Source organism: Fundulus heteroclitus, chromosome 11 (genome assembly GCF_011125445.2).
Source record: "Fundulus heteroclitus isolate FHET01 chromosome 11, MU-UCD_Fhet_4.1, whole genome shotgun sequence".
NCBI lineage: Eukaryota > Metazoa > Chordata > Actinopteri > Cyprinodontiformes > Fundulidae > Fundulus > Fundulus heteroclitus.
The window spans coordinates 23,017,115-23,043,464 of record NC_046371.1 but is presented as its reverse complement, the minus strand read 5'-3'; the positions used below and the strand labels follow the sequence as shown (position 1 = coordinate 23,043,464).

General features: G+C 41.2%; 1 protein-coding gene across 2 annotated transcripts; it reads left to right on the top strand.

The window, feature by feature from the left end:
- Positions 1–1,674: 1,674 nt before the first annotated feature.
- map7d2a (MAP7 domain containing 2a) lies at positions 1,675–25,788 on the top strand. Of its 2 annotated transcripts, XM_036143169.1 has the most exons (17): positions 1,676–2,040; positions 4,868–4,960; positions 5,401–5,487; positions 5,566–5,643; positions 7,079–7,242; positions 7,464–7,560; positions 11,303–11,392; positions 15,807–15,913; positions 15,992–16,107; positions 16,188–16,516; positions 16,611–16,761; positions 16,990–17,155; positions 18,125–18,229; positions 18,508–18,558; positions 18,730–18,769; positions 21,760–22,384; positions 23,883–25,786. In XM_036143169.1, exons 1-17 carry the CDS (start codon positions 2,004–2,006, stop codon positions 24,148–24,150), a joined length of 2,604 nt encoding a protein of 867 aa, XP_035999062.1. In that variant the 5' UTR covers positions 1,676–2,003; the 3' UTR covers positions 24,151–25,786. The 2 variants fall into 2 exon arrangements, with proteins under 2 accessions (XP_035999063.1, XP_035999062.1); XM_036143170.1 differs by lacking the exon at positions 11,303–11,392 and having other exon boundaries at positions 1,675–2,040; positions 23,883–25,788.
- Positions 25,789–26,350: the final 562 nt, after the last annotated feature.

Below are 26,350 nucleotides of genomic sequence, written 5' to 3'. Positions count from 1 at the left end.
ACCATAACGTGTTCGACTGTCTCTTTTTGCTCACAGTATTCACATCTGCCAGTGTTATGTTTACCTATTTTGAATAATGTACTGTTTAATCCTGTGTGCCCAAATCTAAGTCTTGATATATTTTTTTCTTCTCTTCTGTTCCTCCCTGCACATCTCATTTCTCCCACTCTCCTCTGAATCATGTAAAACCACCGTCCTTTTCTCTCTTCCTACCATTGCCTTTGCCACCTTTCCTTCATCTTCTGTTTAATAATGCTCTTTATTTCTATTTTACTAATTTTAACTGACGCATCAATGTCTTTTCTTGTTGTAGCCTCCTTTGCAGCCTTATCTGCCATTTAATTTCCTTTAACCCCCATTACTGTAATGCCCATCATTTAAATTCTGTATAATGTATGCTGGATTGCTATCAAAATATCTGGTCTATTGTCTGAGTGACTTCTCTGTAAACTGATTAGTGGTGAAGATGAATCACTCTCAGAGGTCTTATTTCCTCTACCCATTGCACTGCAAACAGAATTGCTAGCATTTCTCCAGTGTATACTGATATATTATCACTGGTCCCCTTTCCTACTATAATATGAAACGCTGGAACAATAAAAGATACTTATATCTTGTTAACTAAACTTTTTGATGCACCTGTGTAGATCTGACCACCTCTTGTTATTGTTCTTCTTCTTCTACACACCAGATTAACCGCTGCTGCCGCCATCGGCCGCCTTTACTTTATCTCCGTTTGCTTTGTTGAAATTATTTATCCAGTGGCGATCACAGGTGAGCGCACCCGTCACATTTTGGTGGATGTTTAAATTCCTTGATTGTGCACACAAGCATGGACAATAAAGCTTATTTGGATCTTTTAATTGGACAACTCTAAAGCTATGACACTTGTACGGAATTACATTAGTGAACAGCTTAACTTTAGACTCGTTGTGGCAACAAAAGTGAGTACACGCCAAAGTGAAAATGTCCACATTGGTCCCCGATCATGGGTCAGTATTGTGTGACCGCTGTTATTTTCCACCATCACTCTTCTTGTCTTCAAGAAACTGTTTGTGGGCTTTCTTGTACATCATCTTTAGAAGAGCCTTATGCGGCAACAGAACGATTTGATGCAGGGTATAATCGCATTTGATCTAGACACGAACAGGCTGACATTTTCTATTTATGTGCTTACAAACAGCCTTTTCAGAATAATCAGCTTGTCTGATACCTTTAGCGGTTTTTCTTGGTGTCTAATAAACGATTGCCAGTCACCCTCACCCTGGTTATGCAGGATTTAACAGAACCTTTATGTAATTATTCTGTTCATATTATGTGTAACGAACCTTTTCGTCATAATTTAGTTAATATGCAGTTCATTGTATTCCGACGATGTCAATTGTCAGAATAAAACTACCTTTTGAAAATAACAACCTTTAAGCAGGAATTACACTCGTTTTACACAAAGCCCACATTTCCTTTTATAAAGGTTTTCATTAATCTGATATGATATTCTGCTGTAGCTGAAGCTTGAAATCCTAACCAACAGAAATAAAGAATTGAAAACATCCCTATGTGATTAATATTCGTTTCAAATAGTGATTTCACCTGCTAGCTGACATTTCCACAATGTTGTACTTGCTTGAACATTGCTTGCGCATTCTGCGCTGTTTACGGCTGTCGAGTTGGACCCAGCTGAGCTGCGTGCTCCGCGCAACGTGCTGCGCGCTCACGCTGCGACGCACGGCTGGCTGCTCCAAAACCCGATCGCATGCGCTCCATCCTCCGGCAGCATCGATCCCCCTCATCCTCGTCCTCCCAGCCTTTTCTAACGACCTTCAGCCCTCTTTAGTTGCTGTCTTTGTCCGCCGCGGCCGCTCTCGCTTCTGGAGCCGGCTTGCGGCTGTTCTCTCGGAGGGACAGCGGGTCCCTGCATCAGCATCACTGCGGACGCATTTGGTGGGACAACAGCCAAGCCGATCGTTTCTTTGTGTCCTCGCTCAGACCGCGGCTAAAAATCCATGGCGAAAAGCAACGCGTCATGCCTCGCAGTGACAGGTGAGCTTCACCACGGGTTTGTTTTTTTGGGGGGGCAGGTTTGAAACGGCGCTGTTTTTGTGTTTACACCGGGATTAATAGCAGACTCATGGATGACGCAACTGATCTGCCCCAGCTTTATGTGATGTCTGCACTTCTCCGTTTTGTTGTCCAGATCTCGGTGCTTTTGTCTGTCACAAACCTGCCCAGGATGAATTAATTCATAAACACGCTGAAAGAAAAGTGATGCTTCTCTGTGTTTCTTTGTTTTTTTTTCTTCCCCCCCCCCCCCCCCCCCCCCCCCCCCCGTTTTAATCCACGCCAAGCAGCCGATCATTGGAGACAATGCGATTCACTTCATTATAGGGGTTCAAACACGGCGAGAAGAAACACATGACTCCCCATAAACATAGCATGGCCATGGTGGATTATTCTCTGTGTAACAATAATGTGATGACTGGAGGCTGGGAAAATATTAAGCTCGATGAGGATTAATCTTTCACTTTGTTAAGTCAGCTTCCACCCTCCCCACCCTGAAGGAGGGGGCATTTCCCTGCAGGCCAGTGATCAAATTGGATGTAATGAGAAGAGATTGGTCCTTTTCACTTCTTCTACAGAATAAAGTCAACTGAAAAAAGATGAATGGAGTGAGAATGGCAGCCATGATTTAGGCTCTAAAGCAAATAAAATAAAATAAATTAAAAACCTTTGCCTCAACTTCCAGTGCGGCTGGTTTATGTGGCAAATAATGCAGGCCTCAAAGCGGAGGCAACCCTGGGACATTTTCAAAGGGGTGGCCTGACCATTATCAGCTCATTGACATTATCCTTTAATATGCAGCAGTATAAAATCCGATACAACAGTCCAGCATAAACTGGATTCTTTTATAATCATTGCAGTTTATAGAAAATGTGTTTCGGATTTGAGGAACCTTTATCCTATTTATGAAACTTTAGAACAGACTATTTTTATTTGTTTATTTTTTTCCCCCCCTTTGGCTTTGCCCCCACCTAGTTTTGAAAATGACACCCAGACTAGGCAGACCTGCACATAATTGTTCTAGACTAATGGAGGAGGCAGTTTTCAAACATGTGGAGCCTTTATTCTATTAACGAAAACAAAGTAAGCAATTCCCCTTTCTTTACCAAATTAGGTTGATTCCAGCTATAAAATGACAAAAACCAGATTAGACAAAGTCTGAACAGAACTAATGCACACATTTTATAAAACACGGTTTGTGATGTCAAAAACCTTTGATATGTATTTATCAAAAGTCAGGACTTTGTTTTTCGCTCCATCCACGTAGAAATGTGGACCTGACAAACCCAGAATCAGAAATCCTTAAAGTGATCCCTTTCCAGCACAAGTTTGTCCACATTGTGGCTATTTAGTCAAGCGCGAAATCAAAGAAGCTGCAAAATAGATGCTCTCCTTAGCATCATTTGATAATGTTGGACGATGCACCAAAACTAAACACATGTAGATTTTTAGGAGTTTCATTATTTAGTTTTAGATGGATAGACACTAACAGGTCCTAGACTGTAAAAAAATAAAACCTCAGATATTTCAATTAATGAATAAATAGGGTGTGGGTGGTGGGCATTGTCCTCCTGATCCCCCGATTCATCACCTGATGGCTATCATCATGACCTCTGGAAACATCAATAAAATGTGTTTTTTTTTTGTGTGCAAAAGTGATGAACGCTATAATCAGGGGGTTTAATTCAGCCAATCAATTGCTTTGAAATTAGACAGGCTGAAGCGCATTTGCAGTAGGATCCGGTCAGTGTTGCGTGCCAGATTTAACTCCTGACCGTAAACGAAGTAATTCACTTGATGGAATGAAGCGACTCACTGTTAGCAGTTCAGCCTGCGATGCAACTATGGACCCAGTGAATTTGCAGGATTAAATGTTTTACATGGCAGTTTATTCTGCGTTTGTCATGCAGACTAATGCGATTCAGCCTGATGTGTTAAGATTTTCATTGACTTATTATTTAAGAGCACATGTTTATGTATCTTCATGAGCTTTTAGACCAAAACAGCTAAAGATTTTTTTTTTCTGTGTGTCTGCATATGAGTGATTGGCATGAGATTTCAGCAGTATGATAATGTAGATTAAAAATACCAGTTTCACTGTATTTACAAAAAAATAAACGTAAAATAAATGAATAAAAATATTGTTTTGTATACATTTTAATATATTGGCCCAAGGGAAAATATAAAGTAGCCTTATTTTTCAGTTTTAGAAGTGGTTTTCATGTGGTTATCGCACAAAATTATTTACCACTTGCCTCTGTGCTTTTACATAACAAAACGGGTAGAAGAAGCTGATATTAGCTGGTTAAAAGCCTTTAAAACAACATTACCTTAATAAGACATATGGTTGGACCTCCTTTAGTCTCCATATCTTGAATGTTTTTTGACAACAGAAACATTTGCAAACCCTAGAATTTGGGCCATGTCTCAGCCTGCTGACTGGCAGTGCACAGCAACAGTTTGTGTTGTTTTATGCTCCAAATACCAAAATAAAACTCTGATCTCTCTCTCACTTGAGATGTTACATCTCATCAAAAGGACTTTCAGTTATAAAAATGATATTATGGACATCTTTATTTTTTTATTTTTGAAAACACCAAGTCTTAAAACAGGCACCTGTCACGTTACGGTGAGGTAAAATGTCACATTTCCTTCGTCTGTTTGCCCTGAACGTTGGCTCACCCTCACCTTCCACACGCAGCTCGCCTCTACAGCTCCAGTCTAGAGCACATCCTCTTGTTAATGCATGAAATTCAGCCTTTTGTGTGCGCCTCAAAGCTCCGCCAACTCTCCTTTCATTGTGCATTAGGTGAGAAGATGGCACCACCATCCATTACGCTACTTCCTGACAAGAAATCTCCGACAAACGGTCACAGCTCTCCTGTTCGGACGGGAAAAACGAGTGAGTGATCGTCTCTCCCTCTCCGCTGATTCAGCCACATGAATCCCACTTTCCTGCCAAGTGACATCACCTGGATGAGAGTGCTTTGAAATACAGGGATTTGGACTACTGTCCCATTTCTAGAAGGTTCTTGGACGCTATGATGTAGGGTTACAGTGTTATATCAGGAGTTGGCTACAACTCAGCAGCTCCAACAACGATCGAAGGTCAGCATATGTGAACTAATGAGCACATCCCTTCCGCCTGGTGTTGCAGTTCCTGCTTGACATAAAGCGTTTTTGCAACAATGCATTTAACACAGATTAGTCCCATGCAGGGTTAAATCCACCCCCCCCCCTGCTGGTAGGAAAGCAGTGCTGCAGCTCAGTGCTCAGCTCCTTTTCAGGACAATGAGAGAATGCACTCCTAACCCCCAGGCGGCTGTTTTGATTTAATTCCAGCTCCATCTAACGCAGAGAAGAGGCCACACATGAACGGACATGCATCCCCCTCACATCTAACGAGTAACAACCACGGAGGGAAACAAAGTGAGTCTTCCTTCCCTGACAAGGCCAGTCCTGCTTCGGTTTTGCCTACTTTTACTGACATCCTGACTAATCCTTCAGGTCAGGAGGGCTACATGAAGACCGATGACAGGATGCGTTTAGCCAAAGAGAGACGGGAGGAGAGGGAGAGAAGCCTCGGTAGGTCCTTCTCCTGTTTTTGCTTTTGCTCACGGCTTTCGGTGTAAAGTTTGGTCTTGATATAATCTCTGTGGTCACCAGTGGACTATATGTGAGCTCTTGTTGTCTGTAGAGGATTCATTTAGAGTTCACTTGGTTTCTGATATGATGGGCTGTGGCACTGCGGAAGGTCTGAGAGCGACACAGAGCGATCTGAAAGAAGTAGGTCTTCGACTAGGAGATAATCCTGCAGCTCCAGTGGTCGCCCCTTTGTGACAAGGATTTGTGTCTTGGTGATTTAAAATAGAGTGTAGACAGACAGGCAAAATGAAACTTGGTAAAGCTAGAAAGTGCAGATTACAGTGGTGCTAAAAAAAACCCATCCCTGCAACAAAAGCCAGGTTTTTGTGAAGGGGTAAGTCGTTTTAAACCTTAAAAGCGACAAACATACTGAACAATGAAGCTAAAACTCAAACAAATCATCTTGCAAAAGTTTGCCAAATCTCTCAGATCGTTAACAAATGTCACAAATTTTGAGATTTAGTTCTAAACTTACAAGAACATCCTCAGAATTATCACAGGACCCACTGTGATAATTAAATTAAGTCAGTTATTCTTACAGAAGGAAAGGCTTTCACGCCTTCACCTTAGTGCCGATGGGGGGAAAAAAACAGAAAACTGAAGTCAAGTGGTTTACTGGTTAGAACATTGCGCTTGGGTCCCGGAGGTTCTGAGTTTCATCTCCCACAGACTGCACTCTGGGTCCCTGAGTAAGACCCTTAACCCCAGAGAACAAATTTCATTGGAATGTATGTTGCAAACACAATAAAGATTATTATTAAACTACCAGTAAAAAAAAAGTCCTGCAGCTTCAGCTGCTGAATTTCCAAAAAAGAAAGAAAGTTTCTGTAATCTCACTGTTTTGCCCTGAATGTTTTCTTTCTCCTTTTATGTCTTGTAACCTCTGCAAACTATTTCTTAAAAGATGCAAAAAGGAAACAGTCAAGAGAATCCTTCTCAGACAGCTGAACTTTGATCAAGTGCAAATTAGCTGCTTGGAAGGCACGAGCTAAAGAGGACCCAATGCTGAAAGTTTCCGTTCTGTAAGATTTGTTTTAGGGTTTATAAAAGTTACATCACCTTAAGATGCAGAATGTTTGGGATTAATCTATTGATCTATTATCAACTTTCGTCTTTCACCTGCCACACTATCTTGGCATTTTACGCAACAATCAGTCAATCACGCACACATTCACACCCTGACGGTGGTGAGCTACGTTAGTAGCCACAGCTGCTCTGGGGCAGACTGACATGACGTAATTTAAACTGTTACTAGATTTAAAAGAAAGACAAAATAGTCAACGGTTTCATGACCCTTTGTGGAAATCATTAGCAGATGAACATTTAAAACCCACAAGGGCTTTCCACCCCCTGGGTAAACCTGTGTCTCTTCCAGCCGCCAGGGAGCAGCTGATCAGGGAGAAGGAGCGCAGGGCTCAGCTGCAGTATGAGCGCACCGTGGAGGAGCGCTGGAGACGGCTGGAGGAGCAGAGGCAGAAAGAGGAGCTCCGCAGAGCTGCGGTGGAGGAGAAGAGGAGGCAGCAGCTCGAGGAGGAGAGGGTCAGACGATTTAAGCATTTGGAGGCTAAAAGTTAGATTTCCAGACCTTGACACTGCGTACTATCAGACACTAAACACATGTTGGATTTAATGTTTTAATTTCATTTAGGCTCCTCAGTTTGTAATGCTTGGAATAAAAGCTGCTGCTATTTCAGAACAGTGACATCCAATGCAAGGTGAGGTGAATTTAAACAAAATGAGTTTATCCATGTGACTTGCAGGAGCGGCTTGAGGCCCTCATGAAACGTTCTCTGGAGAGGAGCCTTCAGCTGGAGCAGAGAACGAAGCGCTGGGGAAGGGGTTACTCTCCGGGAGCAGGTAGGAAGCGAGGGTTCAGACGCAAACACAGGTTGTTCTGCCCTCCACACTTCACTGACTCTTACTAAACATGCGCATACAAGCCTTGAAGCCTTATGTAGCAAAATCTCACCCTGAAAAATTTGGAAAAATCCAACCTTTGCATACATTTATTGGAGAGATGAAAATTCCCACGTTAAGAGCTATTTTTTTTTTTAAATCATGCATGTGACACTTACAGACACAGTTAGCAATTAATTCAAAATTATTATGACTGAAAGATTTCTTTAAACTTACACCTTATTCTTTGCATTGATCAGAGCGTCTAGAGATTTTCAGTCCACAGAAGCCTGTTTGTCTTTGCCGCTATTCAAAAGGGGACAGACAAGGGCATTGTGATTCCAGTGAAAGCTGGAACTGTGATGATCGTCATAAGCGGCTACAAGTGACTAGCTGCTCACCTGAACCACCTCACAGCCGCGGTCAGACAATGAACGGCAAAGCTTAAAAGAAATTAAACTGTTCCAAACAAGGCTGGGCAAGGAGGATTATCTAAATTGTTCCGTGTTACAGAACCACAGCAAAGACAAGCATCCTCGGGTTTCTAGGTCTTCATATCAACCATTGGATGCTACTTACATGCCAACTTCCTGTTTGAGAGGAAGGCCTTTTCTGTTCTAGGGTTCAAAATGTAAATGTGTGGATTTTCTTAAACAGTGCTGTGTGCTTTAGTAAAATGAGACTAAGATGGATCTTGTTGACAAAACCCTGAAACTATAGGTCTGGTCTGAAACAACGTATAAATAAGTAGGAAAGCACCTCATGCCCGTCGTTAGGCATGATGGAGGATCTGTGATACTGTAGGCCTGTTTCTTGTCAAAGGGTCTTGCTAAGTATCCTGCGAAGACATTTTGAATAAAGGTCAACTCAAGATCTCTGGCATTTAATTTTTTTTTTTATTTAGGCTGGAGACATATTCAAGACTTGTGACCGAATCAACACAGCAGTGGTTCAGCCTGACACTAAATCTAAAATCTCCCAGAAAGAGTGATGAGAACATAGGAGAGGACCCATGACCCTGTGGGATGTCTCCCCCTAGATATAATGAAATGAAAGGTTGGATGTTTCTAAAATTGTCAGTGTAAGATTATGCAGCAGCAATAACATTGGAAATTAGCTTAAGGCTTTTTTAGCATGCAGACACAGCATTGTGCATGTGTTAACGAGAGCTGTGACCATCGCATTCCTGCTTGGTGAAGTTTGAATGAACAAAGTAGTAAACACTAGGGTAAAATAAGTAGTGAACATGTAAATGTTTTTCTCTGTTTAAATATTTTTAATGGGGGCTTCGATTCGGGATTTCACGCTAGATGGCGACAAAAACTGCTGGAATCCATGTGAACAGTGAAATCACGGCCAATTAGTCCACAAAGGATGTTATGAGCAAAACATTGGAATAACACAGGGAATAGGTATTGCACATAAATGTATTAGATACATTGTGAAAAAGTTTTTTTTTTTGTTTTCCTGGTACTGGAACCAGTTACTGAATGCTCAGGTGGTATTTTAAGCCGTTCTTTCACACATACTTTCCTCACATCTTGGAGGTTCTGGGGGTCCTTCCTGGTCACTCTGATCTTCATTTCTTTGCACACGTTTTGAACTGAATACAAGTCGGGTGTCAGGTTTGTTGTGGGTGGACCAGTACACAGACACGAGCTCAGGAGTCACAGGTTGAAGATGATGAAAATCTAATGAGGAGTCGCAGGAAACAGAATCGCAGAGTAGCGTGACGAAGGAAGATGGAGGACCTTACAATGTGTCTGACAGAGGGAGCAGAACTTAAAGGGGAAGAGGGAAAACAGTGGGTGGATAATTGGGCACAGGCGAACGGCGTGAAACAATCAGCTGCTGGAACAGGAGGGACGGTGATCTGGCAGGAGCAGAAGGAGAGCAGAGTCTAAATGGAGAATGAGATAATGGGCCAGACAAGGATGTTAACCATGGGCGGTTCTAGACAGGGGCCAACGGGGGTCAGTGCCCCTGTACTGAAGACATAATACTGAATCAGTTTGTTATGATGATATGGGCTGGAAAAGAAATCGGAACTGGTTGGTCCCTTGTGCCCATTTAATTTTTGACCTTTACATTTTTATTTTAATAATAATTTTAAAATTAACGTATTTCACTTTTAGCTGCAGCCGTTGTGAGATAGCGTAACAGTTGTAAGGGGTCTGCAACCTGCAGTTCCAGAGACACAAGTGGCTCTGTGGCTCACCTAACATATTAAATGATCACATTTTGCTCAGTTTTTCCTGGTTTAATAATTTTTTTTTTTGCCCCCATGAAACAAACATAACCCCCCCACCCCCACCCCCACCCCTCCTCCCCCACCCCCCACCCCCTGTAGATTTGTTCTGATGTTAACTAAACTCAGAATGAACAGAACTACAGAAATAATAGTGGCCATAAGCTAACTAAATCTATCACAATCAGAATACACTAATAATATAAATAATAGAATGGAAACCAAGTTAATGAAAGTCAAACATAAAATAATGATCTAACAAGACTATTAACGTAACAAAATATAACTAACTAGACAGCAAACAAATACCCAAATATATATTTGACCAGACTAAATTCTCCCAGTATTTAAACATCTTGTCCAAATCCTCCACTGCAAAACCTTAAGCATGTTGAAGCTTTAACCAAGCTTCAACACACTTTCCTTCACTAGTGGAGCCTTGTGCGGTGAATTTGCATAGTGGGCTTTTTTAAGTTGTTGGATCACTTAGTGTTTTCATGGGAAAAGTTCTAGCTGCTATATTCAGGTCATTCTGAAGCTCTTTGCAAGTTCTCCCTGGCTCTTGGACAACTCATTGGATTATGCTTTTGACTCCTCTCTTAGAAATGGGCCCCTGGCTGTTGTTGGTTTGCAGTGAAATAAAATATTCTTTCCAATTTCAGACTGTGGCTCCAATGGCCCTCCCTTGAGTATACAAGAGGTTAGAAAGGCAGTTTGAGCCATTACCATTTGTATTTTTTTCTCAATATTTAGCAATTTTATGTAAATGTTTCTTTGCTTTTACCAATAGCTACATTCTTTTCAATACTTTGGTGGTTTTTCTATGCCATCGATTAATTATAAACCAGATGATATTGATTGCTTTCCAAGTACTGAGAGGTATCAGCTGTTTTTTTTTACTACTATGCCTTTGTGCTTATCCTCTCCAACATGTGTTCAATACTTATTCCGTGTGTCATTCTAATGTTTTACTCATAACTTCATTTGTCAACTAACTGTTTGCGTTCACTGGGTTTCTACCAAATGTCAATGACTCCAGGAGAAAAACTTTAACCCTTTCAGCACTTTTTTTACCCACCTGTATGTCTTTTCCCAGCGAGGCCTTTGGCAATTACACGTCTGCATGGGGGTCTCCTCCCCATTTGTAGAAATCATGCTTCGAACCTCTGTGAATAAGTCATGTAATTGTCAACATAACCCAAGGATCATTTTCTATTATCACTGACTTCATTCTCTCTCACTTCTCCACTGTCACCCAGTTCATCACTGTAAGACTTTTCCAAACTCATGTGGCGGACAAACCTCACATTGTTTCGGTTCACTCTGCATCTCCACATCCCCGCTGGTTTGCTGATTCCCCCTCATTCTCCACAGCTGGATGAGAAACGTGGTCAGAGAAACTGTTCATAATGCTCTGTTTGCTCTGCTCTGCTCTGCTCCGCTTGCTGCCTATAGGTGACTGTGAGAATGCCCCACTCCCTTTCTCTGCTGCCTCCGCCTTTTCCCATGGCATTGCCTCCCCCCATCCAGCTGTCAGCGGATCTGGTAAAGTTAAGCCCCCGCCCGTACCCTCCCAAACGCGCCTCCCTCGTGTTCATCCAACAGTGTCAGTGTCTGTGTGACCATGTCGGTTTCTAGCCCTGAAACAGGAGCTCAAAATGACAAACGCTTCCTGCGCTGCAGGAAGAATTGGCTTCTATTTGTTGTGGTTTGTGACTTGATATCACGCTGGACCAAAAGTATTCACACCCTGGGATTTTTTTTTTTTTTTTTTTTTTACATTTTGTCCCATTACCGGCTCAAGTTTCTGTATAATATACTTTTTTTCTTCCTCCTTTAATCTGGCACTGCTATTTAAAATCCAGTGCAACTAAACACCCTTCAAAAGCCCGCTTGTGTAATGTAATCAACAAATACAGCTGCTCTGTGAAGACCAGGGAGCCAAGCAGATAGGTCAGGGAGAAAGCAGCTGAACAGTTCAAAACAGGGTTAAGCATCAAACAATATCCCAGTCTTTGAAAAATCTCAATGAGGACTTTACACTCCATCATCTAAAGATGGCAAGAGTCTGGCATAATTGCAAAGTGACCAAAAAATGTCCGTCGACCTGGACAGACAGGCCAGGGAAAGCAGCCATGGTTGCTCTGGAGGAGCTGCAGACATCCACAGCTCAGGTGGGAGAATCTGTTGACAGGATAGCATTTTTAGCCACCCAATCAAAAATCTGGCTAGTATAGAATAGCAGCAGAGAGAAAGCTTTAAGAAGTCCCACTCAAGCTAAATTCAGGTCAGTCAAGGAAGAAAGAAAAGCCTTTTAGAGGACAGCAGCCCTAAACCTTTACTGTAGTGTATACAGAGCCACAATATAATTATTTAGATCCAGGCGTGTATCAAAATGGCTCAGTCAAAACCTACGCCTGAATCTAAATACAGATGGTATGTTTTTTAAGATTTTGATTTGTAAAACAAATGTTGAAACCATTGATTGTTTTTCTTTGGCTTTACAATTTTGCACTACTTCACATAAACGCAGTGCCAGGGGGATAAAACATTGCAGCTTATGCAGCTGTTAAATGGCAGCATTTTAAAGGGTATGAATACTTTTGCAAGACACTGTACATGTGTGAATAATCTGTACCCTCAGTCTGCAGAAGTCTCCATCTCTGAGTTAGAAGAAATGAGGAGTAACTTGGTCACAAGTCCTAGCGATTCAAATAAATGGGCAGACGTTAAAATCAGAATCATTCGCTGATCAACATTCGCTCTAAGTTCCTGGCCTTAATGTGAGCTGACCTTTTGCACAGGCAACCCTATCGACCGATTTCACTCGGAGGATCGTCCATGACCTCATACCCATTCCGTTGTGTATTGGTGTACATTTGCAAGTACACCAACTTGCAGGATTAATAACAATAAGAAAACGGACCTTCATCAGCTGCTTTATAAATGCTGGAGGGGGGAACCTGCTGTCCGCTTTTATTTCATCTCCAACGTTCAGATTATTTGCTCTAGTAAACATATGCTTTCGATGACTAAAACTCTGCACTGAGCGCTTAAAAGTCAGGCTCTGGATTAGTTTTCCTATCTTAGTCATCCTGTCAGTAATTAGAAACATGCCAAAGACAATTGGATCAGGGTGGATTGGAAATCTCAATGGGGAGAAATTCTGGGGTTTGTTGAAGAGTTTGGAGCGTTTGTTTCATCTTTTTGTATTCTAATTAATTTTAATAACCTGGGATTAGGGTTAGAAAATGACAGCAGCTAAGTGGTGCTGACTTTGGCTGCGCCGCAGAGATAAGCACAGAGATATGACCAGATAAGTTGCGTATGACCTAGAATAAAAAAATATGTGCACTAAAATAGATCCAGATCTTGTTAGCCCGGTGAGATGACTCCGGCACTCCACAGAGATTTCCCTTATATCGGGGGGTTACAAAGGATGTCAGAAAGGCTATTTCTAGCATCATACAATGAAGCCTATATTTAGAGCCTGCATTTTTGTGACTGTGCTTTTTGCAGCAAGTTTTTGAGCTTTGCATTTGTATTTGCTTTCAATGTTGTAAGCGTGGCAGTCTATTTCTGTTACTTGAAAAAAAGTAGGTACATTTGGCGTTGACAAACCATTACAAATGCAAGTTCCCCTGCAACCTTGCACAGATAAGCAGGTAAGGGTAATGGATAGATGGATATTCAGTTGGGGGGAGGGGGAGGGGAATCCAGGGTTAAGGAGAGATCATCCTCATCAAAATCACCAGTGCCAGACCTACTGGCATCTCTAACAATTTCTAAAGGACTGTGTTATCTGAAGCAAATTTGAGATGTTTACGAAGAAAGAACCCTTTTCATTCAACAATCACAATGCTGACACTTACAGAGAACCAGTGGGGTGAGCCGAGGAGAGGAGGCCATAAGAGAGGGCACACGACTCTGGACTAGATAGATTTTGCACTCACTGTCTGACATTAAATTACTGTTTTTAGGTCACTTAGGATTAACAAAACGATATCTGCTCACTAAATGCCAGACTATTATGAGAGAGAGAGTTATTCAGAGAATTTAAAAAAAAGTCTTCTGAGCCAGAGGCTTACCTACAATTTGATTTATATGCGCATAAATATTTTATGGCTTTGCGACATTAATTCACCACATTGCAGGTAGTTGGAGGCACACTTTTGGGTGTCTTTTAAGGCAACACCTGAAACACGGTACTTTCCTAAAAGTAATCAGCCAAGATTTTAAATGGAGAATTTCAGGTCTCCTACAAGGCTGATTTATTATTGGGTCAAATTTCCATATCCATGAGGGTGTCTCATCCATCTCTTCAGATAATTAGACACAAATATAAACAAGACAATGTCCAGACAGCATTCTGTCCACAAAGAAGACAGGCTGGTTGTCCCAGAGATGAAGTTGCTTTGATGTGACATGTGCGATTGACCCCCCCCAAACAAAGGCAAAAGACTTTGTGAAGATGCTGGCTCAAGCTGGTAAGAGAGAGTCACTATACACAGCGAAACGAGTCCTGTACAGACATGGACTGAAAGACCATTCAGTGAGGAAGAAGCCATTACTCCAGAGACGACTTAAACAGTCCAACTGCAGTTTGCAAATGCACTCAGTGACAAAGACCTTCTATTGTTCAAAGACCTGTTATTGTTTAGCTATGATTACCACTGCTAAAATTAGCGGGGGAAAAAAAGGGGAAACTCAAAAGTGAGACAACACAATCCCAACTTTGAAGTATGTAGACGATGAAGTTTGATGTTGTGGAGGTGTTCTGCTGCAGGAGGGACTGGTGCACTTCACTAAACAGATGAGGAAAGAACTGTATGTAGAAATATTGAAGTGACATCTGAAGACATCAGTCAGGAAGTGAGAGCCCCGGCACAAATGGATCTTTTAAATGAGGAAGGACCCTAAATATACCACCAAATTAGTTACAAGGTGGTTTAATCACAACCTGACTCAGTTCAACCAGTTCTGTCTGGAGGAATCAGCCTAAATTTCAGGGAACGACTGTGAGAAGTTTGTAGGACCAGCAAAACATTTAAACCAAGTCATACAGCTGTCAAATGTCTAAAATTCAAGAAAGTAATAAACAATAATAAGATGTCTTTCACTTTATTCTGGTATTTAACAAATATAAATGGTTATGATCACTCTAATGATCTGAAATAGGCAAAGTTTACTTTACTTTAATGTCAGATTGCCATGTTTGCAGGTCAGTAAAGGGTCCAAGCGTAGCAAATAACTGGCAAGTGCAGACTTTTGCATAATAACAGAAACACCTATAAGGGGAACCGTGAGACATGAAGCATGGGTAGAGTATAACAGAAGAATCCAACAAGAAAAAAGACAAATTAGGTTAAAAACTGAGGCAGAGGTGGAAATGGAAAAAAGGAACCAAGTGAGATCATCAGATGAAACGTGGAACAGCTTTTACAGTAAAAAAAAAAAAAGCAGGGAAACGGAGGGAGGGACATCATCAAACACAAAGGGAGCAAAACTAAGACTGAAATACTCACAAACCAAAAGGGGAAAGGTCTGAAACTAACATCAGAGAATAAACCAAAATGCATCACTGAAAGAAGATAATAAATAATAAAACAAGAACCTAAACATCATCTGAACGTGTCAAGACCTTTTCTAACAGTAACCCAGAGATGATTCGAAAGGAACACAAAAGAAAACCAAAACTAAAACTCTTGTGGATTGTGATAGACAGTGTTTTTTATATGGTGTGTGTTAATAGCTGGTTCAGTAGTATATCCCTGTTCCATTTAAATCCCAGACATCAGCCTATTTGCCAAAAGTCCTTTAATTTTATATCACAATAGCATCTCTAAAAAATATTCTGCACAACTAAACATTCTGTTGAGTTCATTTTACACTATTCAAAAACCTTTTTGTCTTTACTATAGTCATAATTCCTGATTTAAACATGTTTGCTGTTGTGCAGCACCCTGCAGCCCTCACAGGTCGCCTTTCTACAACGCACTCAATCCTGCAGCTCCCAACAGAACTGGACTTCAGGGAGGCTCCCAGTCCACGCCGAGCACCCCAAAGGTCTGACCTTCACATACGCAAGAGGATCCGCACGTGGGTGAATATTGCTTTGAAAACCCTGTGAAACCCTGTTTTCAGAAAGAGCGCCTACGCCGAGAAAGAAGAACCGCATCCCCAGGTTGTGGATCCCCACTGAGAAGAGCTGAATCCCCAGCAAGTGTAACTAAGCAGCTGACCTCCCCTTCCGCCTCCAGGTAAGGGTATTTGTTGCGGAAATGAAAAGTCAGCAGGTCCAGTATTCAATTTCTAAAGTCATGCATCTCTCTTTGTGCAGACTAGTGCCTAAGATGCGTGCCCAGTCTCCCACCGGTTCTCCTCAGTACCACCATTCTCCAATCAGACGTCACCCAAACACAAGCGATGACAGCAAAGGGGAAGATAAGAAGCTGGGGAAAAAGAGCGAGCAATCCAAAGCCGAGCCAACGGCAAAAGCCAGTGCAGACGCCAAAAACCTAAACCCGTCTTCACAAGGCCACTTTGAGAAGAAGCCCAACAGAGACACGCCTGAGAAAAATCATTCGCCTGACAGAAGGAACCAAACCTTCTCCAGAATGGATTCCGCGGAGAGACGGCTTCTAGTCAATGGAGAGAGTGGAGACAAGGGTAAAGCTAGATTCCAGTGAAAAATTCATTACAGTTTCATGCCTATACACATTTAGTTGAGTGACCTTTGCAACATCTTTCCCGTGTTTCGCAGAGTCTGTGACGATCACGTCCTCCACGGGAAAAGGGGCAGCCGGCACAACTAATGCAGAGGAGGCTACGAGGCTGCTGGCAGAGCGCAGGCGTCAGGCTCGAGCCCAGAAAGAACTGGAGGAGAAGAAGCAGGAACAAGAGCAAGAGAAAAGGTGAATCCCCAAACAGCTCCTCAGTAGAAAAGCTCAACCGATCAAAGGACGGAGAGAGTCTTTGTGGACTAAACTTGTAAAAATAGACTTTTTTTTTGTCCTTGACTGTATTACGGTCCCCTCATTTTAGCCGCAGGGGGCTGTTAAATGAAAGACTAATACACCAAAGGATCTTTACTAAGTAGTTTGGAAAAGAATGCTGGTAATAATGTCGAACACTTTGGTTAGATTGAGGGAAGAGGAACAAAGGAAGCAGCTTGCTCAGGAGCGACAGCGGCAAGAGGCGAAGGCACAACAAGACGAGGTGAGACAGAACAACATGGACCACCACAGGCTGAAACCAGAGGAGGACAAAAGGACGGAGGAACCGCAGCAGATCCAAACTGAGGCAGAGGTCAGTCACAATATCGCTTCAGCTGATTGCCTTTTTAAATATATTCACACCCATCGACCTCTTCAACGTTTTGTCAAGTTAAAGCCACAAATCCTGAATTGATTTTATTGCAGACAAGCACAAAGTAGCTCAACGGATAAGATGATGCCGAGGGGGAAAAAAGTTCTGAAAATTGTGGTGTGCCTTTGTATTCAGCCACTCTGGGTCAAAAAGTGGTGGAACCACCTTTACAGCTAGAACTAATTTTTTGGGGTGTGTCACTGCCAGCTTTGAACCTCCAAACGCCGATGAAATTGTTTCCCATTTTTCTTTGTGAAACACCCCAAACTCCATCATTTTTTGACTGGATTTAGGTCTGAACTTTGACTGGGCCGTTCTAATTCATGAACGTGCTTTGATCTTAACCATTCAATCGCAGCTCTGGCTTTGTGTCCCGGGTCATTGTCCCGCTGAAGAGTTTTCTTCTGCAACCTCTAAAAAGTTTTTGGTGTTTTTTTTTTTTTTTTCTCCAGGATTGCCCTGCATGTATATTTCGCTCCATTCATTTTCAAAACAACCTTGGTAAATGGTAAATTTATAACACCCCTGTCCAGCGTCCTTGTACCTGCTGAAAACAGACCACATTTCCACATAGGAATGGTGACAAATGAGTGATGTTCTGTGTTAGTGCCCGAAACACATTTATATTTTGGTGTCATCTGACCAGATCGTCGTCTTTCAACGTTTGCTGTGAGCTCCTACATGGCTTGTGGGTTTCTTTCAAACAAAGGCTTCCTTCTTGCCAGTTCTCCATAAAAGCCACATTTGCAGGCAAAATCTTAAAAAGTGTACAGGGTATGAAAAACTTTTGAAAGTCACTGTTTTTGTTTTTTTAATTTGTAGATTTTACTGGTGTAATATAAATCATGATGATATTGCACATTTATTACATCTTTCACAACAAATCCACTCGTCTCCCGTTACGAACAGAAAGAAAAAGCCAAGGTCCAGGCTCAAGAGGATGCGGAGCGTCAGCGGCAAGGCAGGGAACTGCAGGCGCAACAGGAAGAGGAGGAGCGGCAACTCAGAAAAAAGGTTCACTTTCATACAATTACCCCCCCGGAAAGGAGAAAAACTAAATCCAATGTAAATATCCTGATTCAATAGTTGGAAAGTAAATATGCATTCATGGGGGAGTGGTGGCCTAGTTTAAACAGGGCACTTTTGTCCTAGGAAGGCTGTAAGTTCCCCTAGATCAAATCCAACAGATTTGAGGGGAGCCCTCTGCTCCCCATGGGATGGGTTGAATACAGGGGATAAAAATTGCAATGGCGAATAAACATGATCGTTGTTATTATCATTATGTTTTGCAGAGAATTGAGGAGATCATGAAGAGAACCAGGAAGGGTGAAGCTGACATGAAGGTACTGTGAGAGGCCTTTAGCACCTGCTGATTGTGCAGCCAAGCCATTTTTCCCCCCGTAATTTCCTTTGATCGACCGCTTGACTTTCTGTTTTTGCTATGATTATTAAATTTTAGTATTGGTGACTCTTTGGTTTTGTGTCCTCATTGTCTCTGTGGTGCAATGAATCAGATGGAGGAGCAGGTGTTGACAAAGCCAGTCTCACCACCAGGTTAGTACGCGTTCGGTCAGCCTGGAGACGTTTTTAAGTTTGCTTGCTGTCCATGCTTATGACGCCCCCTTGGCTGTATGCCTTGCTGCTGTAAAAATGCAAACAGGGCATGTGTGGTTTCTGATTTCATTTTTCTTATCAGCAAATCTTAAGCATGTGCAACAGCAATCTTAATTTCTCTGAGTTGGATTGTCCTAAACCTCGCAGATGGCAGCAACTTCTGAAGCTTTGGCTTTGGTTCTTCAGGGGAATGTGCAAAACATGACATACAAAATAAAAAAAGAACGGTCATATTTTTTTTGTGCTCCGGGCCGTGCATTTTACTTATTTTACAAAGAATAACTTTGCATGCAGACTGCAAATTGCATTCAGCAAGATTAATTCATTATGCACAGTTATTAGGCTTTTTTTTAACATAGTTATTACAATAAAATAAAATATGCTTTCAATAGTCAATTTAGTTTATATTAGTTCAGTGTATGTTCTGTTTCTTGATCTCTTTGCAATCATAAGCAGCCACAGCCTCTTAAACATTGTTCAGAGAAGGGTTTTGTCTTCTTTCATTGGTAATGAATGTAATATATTGAACAAGATTTTAGGGCATTAGTTTGAAACAGTAGTTAGTAGAGTAAAACTAGCTTGAAAAACACATTTAAAACATTACAGTACAACAGGATGCAGCACTGTTCAGTGGCTTGTGTCTTTTCACCAGGGGTTGAAAAGGGCTAAAAAAAAAGTTTAACTGGCACCGCTTAACTTGTTGAAGTTTTGTTGAAGAACTTTTACTCAAATGTTACAACTTTGGAAGTTGGATAGATCAAGAGAAAGGTTCTCAGAAGTTGGAAAAGCGGGGTGGGGGTGGGGGTGGGGGTTGGATGGGGGTTGCCGACCCTGACCTCAAAATCCAAAATGGCTGCCTTAGATCTTAGTGAAAAGTCCAGTCGAAAACTGCAGCGGTTCAAACGTTTTACATTCAAACACTACATACCATATGTTCAGTGAATGTACAGAATAAAAAGACGTAACTAATAGTAGTTAATCTGATCACTAAACATGAATTACCAACTTGTTCACAAATTTAGAACTGGAACACAGTTTAAAAAGGGTTGAAGTCATTCCTAGTTTATCCAAGTTTAAGCTTTGGGGATAAGTAGAACAGAGCATAGATAGCCAGCAGGATTTTTTCTGTCTGGTTCTTTGACATCCAGTACCCTAAGTCACTTCATTTGTATTTACTTTGCAAATAATTAATGCCAAAATGTAATCTTAGTACTACTGTAGGCAGAGTGAGAACTATGGATTAAGGCTGTTTTTAATTATATGAAATTATAATGTTTGACTTGACACCACACCCTTTATTAATCAGTAGTCCAGGAGCAGGTCATAATGATAAACATGCAAAACAACCAGGTTGTTTAATCAATACACCTTTTGATTAAATTCCAGCGATCTGTCTCCAATAATTTAACAGCAAATCTGCTGAACCAAATGAAAAGCTTGGCTGTCCAAGTAGGATGTTCTTGACGTTTGCTCAGTTGAATTATTTAGATAACGGCAGAACTTTCAAAGATCAAACAAATTTCTTTGTATAAAATGATCATTCAGGGGAAGGATACAAAACAAAATCTGCAAAAAAAAACATGTAATCCATGGCTCACGGAACATCCTTTTCAGTAACTGGAGAAAATATGATACAGTAGAACATCACAAAGACACGAGGATGTGAGATGGAAGAATTTACTTCCAGGTCTGGTTGAAATCAACACGAACCTTGTTGGAGAACGTTTTATTATCTGTAGAAACCAAACTGGAATTTTTGGCCTACAGTTACAAAAGATTTGCTTTACGTGACAGAAAAACTACACAAATCATGACCATTGATCTTCAATTTCATTGATTACGGTATAGTTTATTTTATACTACCTTTTTTCTTATCTCTAGTGCTTTTTAATCTTGTGAAGCTCTTTGGTTGGTTTTAAAATATGCTATAAAAATGGAATTGACAACAAAACAACACCGTACCTTCAGCAAAACATGGTGGTAGCAGCATCATGCTCTATAATATGTTTTCTTCAGATGGAGCTGAGTTTTGGATCAAGATTGACAATTTCAAATTTGGGTAAAAAAAAAAAAAAAAAAACAGGTTGAGGAGATTTATTTTACAGCAGTCACATATAAAAAAAAAGGCTTCACCAAAATGGAAGATTTGGAACGGGCTAGCTAGAGTTTAGAAGTAAATCTGAAAGAACATACCATACGTGGGGTTATTTGAAGAGAATTGTCGAAAAGACGTGTACTCAGTCTTAGAGATTTGGAGAACTTTCAAATGGCAGAATGGAAAAAAAAAATATTGCTAAATCTTATGAACTCCTACAAAATAACATTCCATGTTTCAATCGAATCTAAATGTGCTTAAATAAGGTATTAGACTAAGCATGTGCACACTGTCACTTTCTTCTATCAACACATTTGTTTGCGTTTCAGTCGAAATGTGTTATATCTCACCTTAAAAGGTGGAAAGAGTGGCATTTTAAATGACCTGTCTTCTGTATTCTTTAATTTGAATACAAGAATAGTAACATACACCTAAAGCTCCTTGCCTAATAACCGTGCATGCCGTGTCCAAACTGTGGCCCCCTGTGGGGAAGAGGCAGCAGTGAAGGAGTCGTTTTTCTGCCTCGGTGCTGATTGGACATCCCACACTGCAGAGCGGTACCATGGGAGCTGACAGTGAAACTAGGCTGCTCTTGTAAATGCCCTTGGAAATTTTTTTGGCAGCACAGAGCAGGGGGCTGTGCTGCAATGTTCAACTTAACGCTGTAATTGAGTGTTGAGTTTTACGATGTAAAAAAAAAAAACAGGTTATTTTTGATCCCTGCCTTCTCCATAATTGTGGCCACCTTCGTGTCTTCTATCCAAACTCAGACGAGTACCCAGTCATGACAAAGGGACATTTCAAGTCCACTGTACTGTTTTTGTATTTTTCACAGAGGATGCAAGTCCCAAAGCTCCTGTCATCAAGCAGGCGAGCAAAAAGGTTGAGTTTCAGATAACAGAGCGGAACGCAGTGCAGGTTGAGACAAAGGAAGGTGTTCCCCTCAAGAAAGTAGCAGCCCAGACGGACAGTGGGAAGAGTAAGCAAGTTCAAAACAACAGTCACCCGGTCACGCAGACACACGGTGTTCCCGAAAAGAGACCTGAGAAAAGACACAGCGGCGAAGAGAACAGCGGCAGCCGACTCAGCAAAGAGGTAAACGCGTTCAAGCAGCAGGGGAGAGAGATGGAGCTGAATCTGAACATGCAGTACAGATCCAACGTCAAAGTCACCACTCGAGTACACAAAGAGATTACTGAGCCGGCTGCGAGGAATGGAGCAGTGAAGGGTGAAGGGGGTGCCTCGACATGCAGCAATCCAGACACTGAAGGGAGCAAACGGCAAAGAAATGTGTCAGTCTCAGCTGAAGGAAGGGTTAAAGACGGGCCAGATGACGGAGTTGGTAGAGCCTCCCTGACGGCGCTAACAGAGAGACGTTCATCATCTCCAGTCATCAAGGTAGAGCCGGCAGATGTGAAAAGAACAGGATCCAGCAATGATGTGCAATCGATGGACATCAGGTGAGTCCTCACATACAGTACCGTGCAGAAGTAGTGATAATCCCTGAACTTTTCCACTTGTCCTGTGTTGGAATCACCAACTTCGATGCGTTTTGTTATGGTTTTATGCTATAGACCAACTCAAGCCAACGTTGCACATCTGGAGACTGAACATTTTGCCCATTTCTTCCGCACAAAATGGCTCAAGCTCGTCAGATTGGATGAAGTTCATCCGTCAGCGTCGGTTTTCAAGCCTTGCCACAGATTCTCAATTGGATTTAGATCTGGACTTAGAGTGGGCTATTCTAACAATGGATATGCTTTGAGCAAAATTCTATTGCAACTCTTGCTGCATGATTGGGTTGTTGTCCTGCTGAAACTATTGCCCAGTCCCAACTCTTCTACAGGCTCTAACAGGTTTAGTTCCATTATTCCTCTATTTAGCTTATTTTATTGGCTCATCTACGACCAGCTTCCTTGTCCACGTTGAAAAAAAAAAAAGAATCCTCACAGCATGACCCTGCCAACACATAATCCCCAAGGTGCCACCTTGGGGATTATGTGTTCAGGGTGATGTGCAGTGTTGCATTTTGCCTGTGGGCCAATTTTGGTCTCATCTGACTAGACCCCCTTCCTCCACATTGTTCCTGCGTCTCCTGGACGGCCTTTTAAAAAAACACAAACATGCTTTCTTGTGTCTATCTTTCTACAATGGCTGTCTTCCATAACACCCAGATTTGTCAAGTGCACAACAAATCATTTCCCGCTCAACGGATTTTCCCACCTGAGCTGAAGATCGCTTCAGCTCCTCAATAGCTACTGTAGGCCTCTTGGCTGACTGTGTCTTCACAGTTGCACAGGTGCAGTTGCACCGTACTTTTTTTTCTTCCTTTTTTAGATAACGACTTGGTTCAGCTTTCTTTCTGCCAATCTACTATAAAAGCCAGATGAATGACTGGGTGACTAAAAGTTATGATGCGAACAGATTATCCCACCTGAGCTGTGGATGTCTGCAGCTCCTCCGGTGTAACCATGGATTATTCCATGGTCTGTCAGTTTAGGTGGATGGACATATTTTTGTTGCTTTGCATCTGTGCCAAGCTCTTGCCATTTTCAGATGATGGACAGTGGCAGAGGATATCGTTTGATAGCCTCACTCTAACCATCTCATCCACTTCATTCCTGGCTTGTCTGCTGTGTTCTTTGGCCTCTTTGATGATGCTTTCTGACAAATGCTGAAGCCTACACACAAAATCAGTAGATTTTTTTCAGGTGTGTCAGAGCAAACGGGGCTTAATACAAATAAATGCTAGACTCATCAGAATGTTTTAACAAAAGAAAAAGGAAAAATAAAACCAGTTCTTAATTTAATTCCCACTGTGTTGGTCTATCACATAAAATCCCAATAAAATACATTTAGTCTTTTCATTGTAACGTGACACAAAATGTAGATGGCCTCAGGTGAAATGAAGAATTTAAAGTGTACAGTCTATTTTTTTTGTCTCCCTATGTGTTTCAGTCCAGCTTCAAAGGTCCAGCCTCTGATATCCATCCCCGAGTACTCGCCAGATAATGAAACCCAGCAGGGCTTCACGAGCCACAACCAGGCTCTTAAGGACCTGATGGACCTGACAGGAAGTGTCACGAATGCAAAGCTCCCCTCCGAGAACACCATAGGCGACTGCAACAAGAACCTGATACGGGGGGTTGTCAGTCCAATGTCAGACTCAAAGCTCGTAGGGCTCACAATCACAACCCCTTCCTCAAACAAACTTAGCGTCCAGTAGTCTGTCATCTCTTCCTTCCCCTGCTTGTCTCCTCTTTCTTCTCTGACTTTGTAAATGAGTGATTGTAGTTATGGAAATCGAGCCATAGAGACTGACTGAAAAATGCACAACGAGGGAGCTTGTGAAACGAACTGTGAATGTTTTCTTGTGACGTTGGCTGGAGGACAAGTATGCTGGTGAAGATTCTCAGTCATCCAGGTCATGGTCATTCCAAAAAAAAGTAAAAAACAACTACGGAAAACAAGTCCAGTTGCTTTGTTTTTTACCTTTTTTTTTGACAGGAGGGTAAGATTAAAAGGCAAACAAATGTAGGGTGACTCAAATGTGTTTATAGGTGTGACAAAGCAGGAAACAATGCCCCCTTCGCTCCAAAAAAAATAAAAAAAATAATGAAATATCAGGTTTCTGATTAAAACAAAAAGAAGAAAACACAAGATTACTTTCTTGCATTAGCTTGATAAGAATCGCATAGATTTCTATTCAACTTCAGCTGTAATATCGAATCATCAAAGCCTATTCTAGCTGCATTTTAAACGCTACCAGCTTCCTAAAACACCAAGTTGGTGGGAAATGTGCTTCTCTGTCAAGTTGTGTTAGTCATGCATGTATAATTGATTGAAAGTAAGAATCCACCCAAAACTGGTTGAACCATTTCTCTTCCTCGCCCTGTGTAACTGAATCAAAGAACTGTTCAATTTCTGAAATAACTCCCTGAATGACAGGACTTGCTAAGCGCATGTGACGGGGACAAATGATGGCTGTCCAAATAGATTTAGCCCCACTTGTCAGACAAACAATGACACATTGCTATTTTTTCTGGGTAAGCAGGTTAATTTACATGTGAGAATGTTCAATAATCAAACTAGGTTGTCTTTATTTAAGAGTCATTAAAAAAACTATCTAAAATTCTGACTGCTTAACAACTTAATGTCATTTCAAAAAGATTTCTGTTGCAGCAACTTGCTTCATCAGACACATTTTTAGGAGATCTGACATCCAGAATAAACAGATGATTCGGTTGAACTGAAGTGTAGCATGAATGTTGGTTTGTGAATCATCTTATACATTTTCTCCTGCAGCTTTGGACAAACAAAGTGTCCAATCCAACAACAACACCCATTCTGCTTCAGCAAATGATAAGATAATCAACCATTGCAGATCTTATTTGTCATATTTGTAAAGGAAGTTTCAGAAAAATCCTTGACAAGGATCGGTCGATGGATTTCATGTCTTTTTCTTTCAATTTCGACAAGTATGTGAGTGTGCGAGGTGTAATGTTTTGCTGGGAAAAACACTCCAGGCTTTCTGGTTATTTGAGCAGCTTGTGCACTGTGTACCAAAAAAGATAATGTGACATTACCCAGGTGAGAACATATATAGCATAATCATTGCATATGCATTGTTTTGCACATTCAAGCATCATTTTGTAAAGATGAGCGTTCTGACTAATACCTACATTAGGAAGGTGAAAAAATAAACAAAAATACTTTCCAAAACATATCCAGGACTGCTTGTACCACGACACGACTGAATCATGGTCAACTGACATTAGGCGATCACAGTAGACCTTGTTTGTGCATGGTTAGCATGGATCACTATGATTATTAGATCACTGTGTAATCTAATAGGATTATAAACAAATAAATAAAGAGCGACAGTGGGAATGTTTTTGTTTCTGTGTGTTAATTTGAGGTTTTCATTAAGCTGGCATCCTAAAGGAAATGTTACTGAATGTGAAAGACGATCATGTCGCAACACTTATCTAAGTTCATCTTTAGAAAGAGACACTCAAAAGGTGATATTGTACATATTTAAATAATTTGGTATTTGCAAGTGAAACTGATGGCATCTTTAAGGCAAGATCTGTCACCATAATGTAATGGTAACTCATGATCTCTCTGATTTTCTTTAAACAAATTGAACTGTTGAATGATATTGGACTATACAGCACAAATGAGATGATTTACATGTAGTGTGAAACATAAAGATAGGTCAAGACACATAATCCAAACACAACATAAAAAAGTACAGGTTCATTTATTCACATCATAGATGTGTGAGGTGCTCTATAAGTTAAGATTGATTGATTGATTGATTGATTGATTGATTGATTGATTGATTGATTGATTATACCCACAAAATGGGAGTTGGTCTTTCTTTTTCAACAACAAATAATAATTGAAAATGTCTGAGAGTGTGT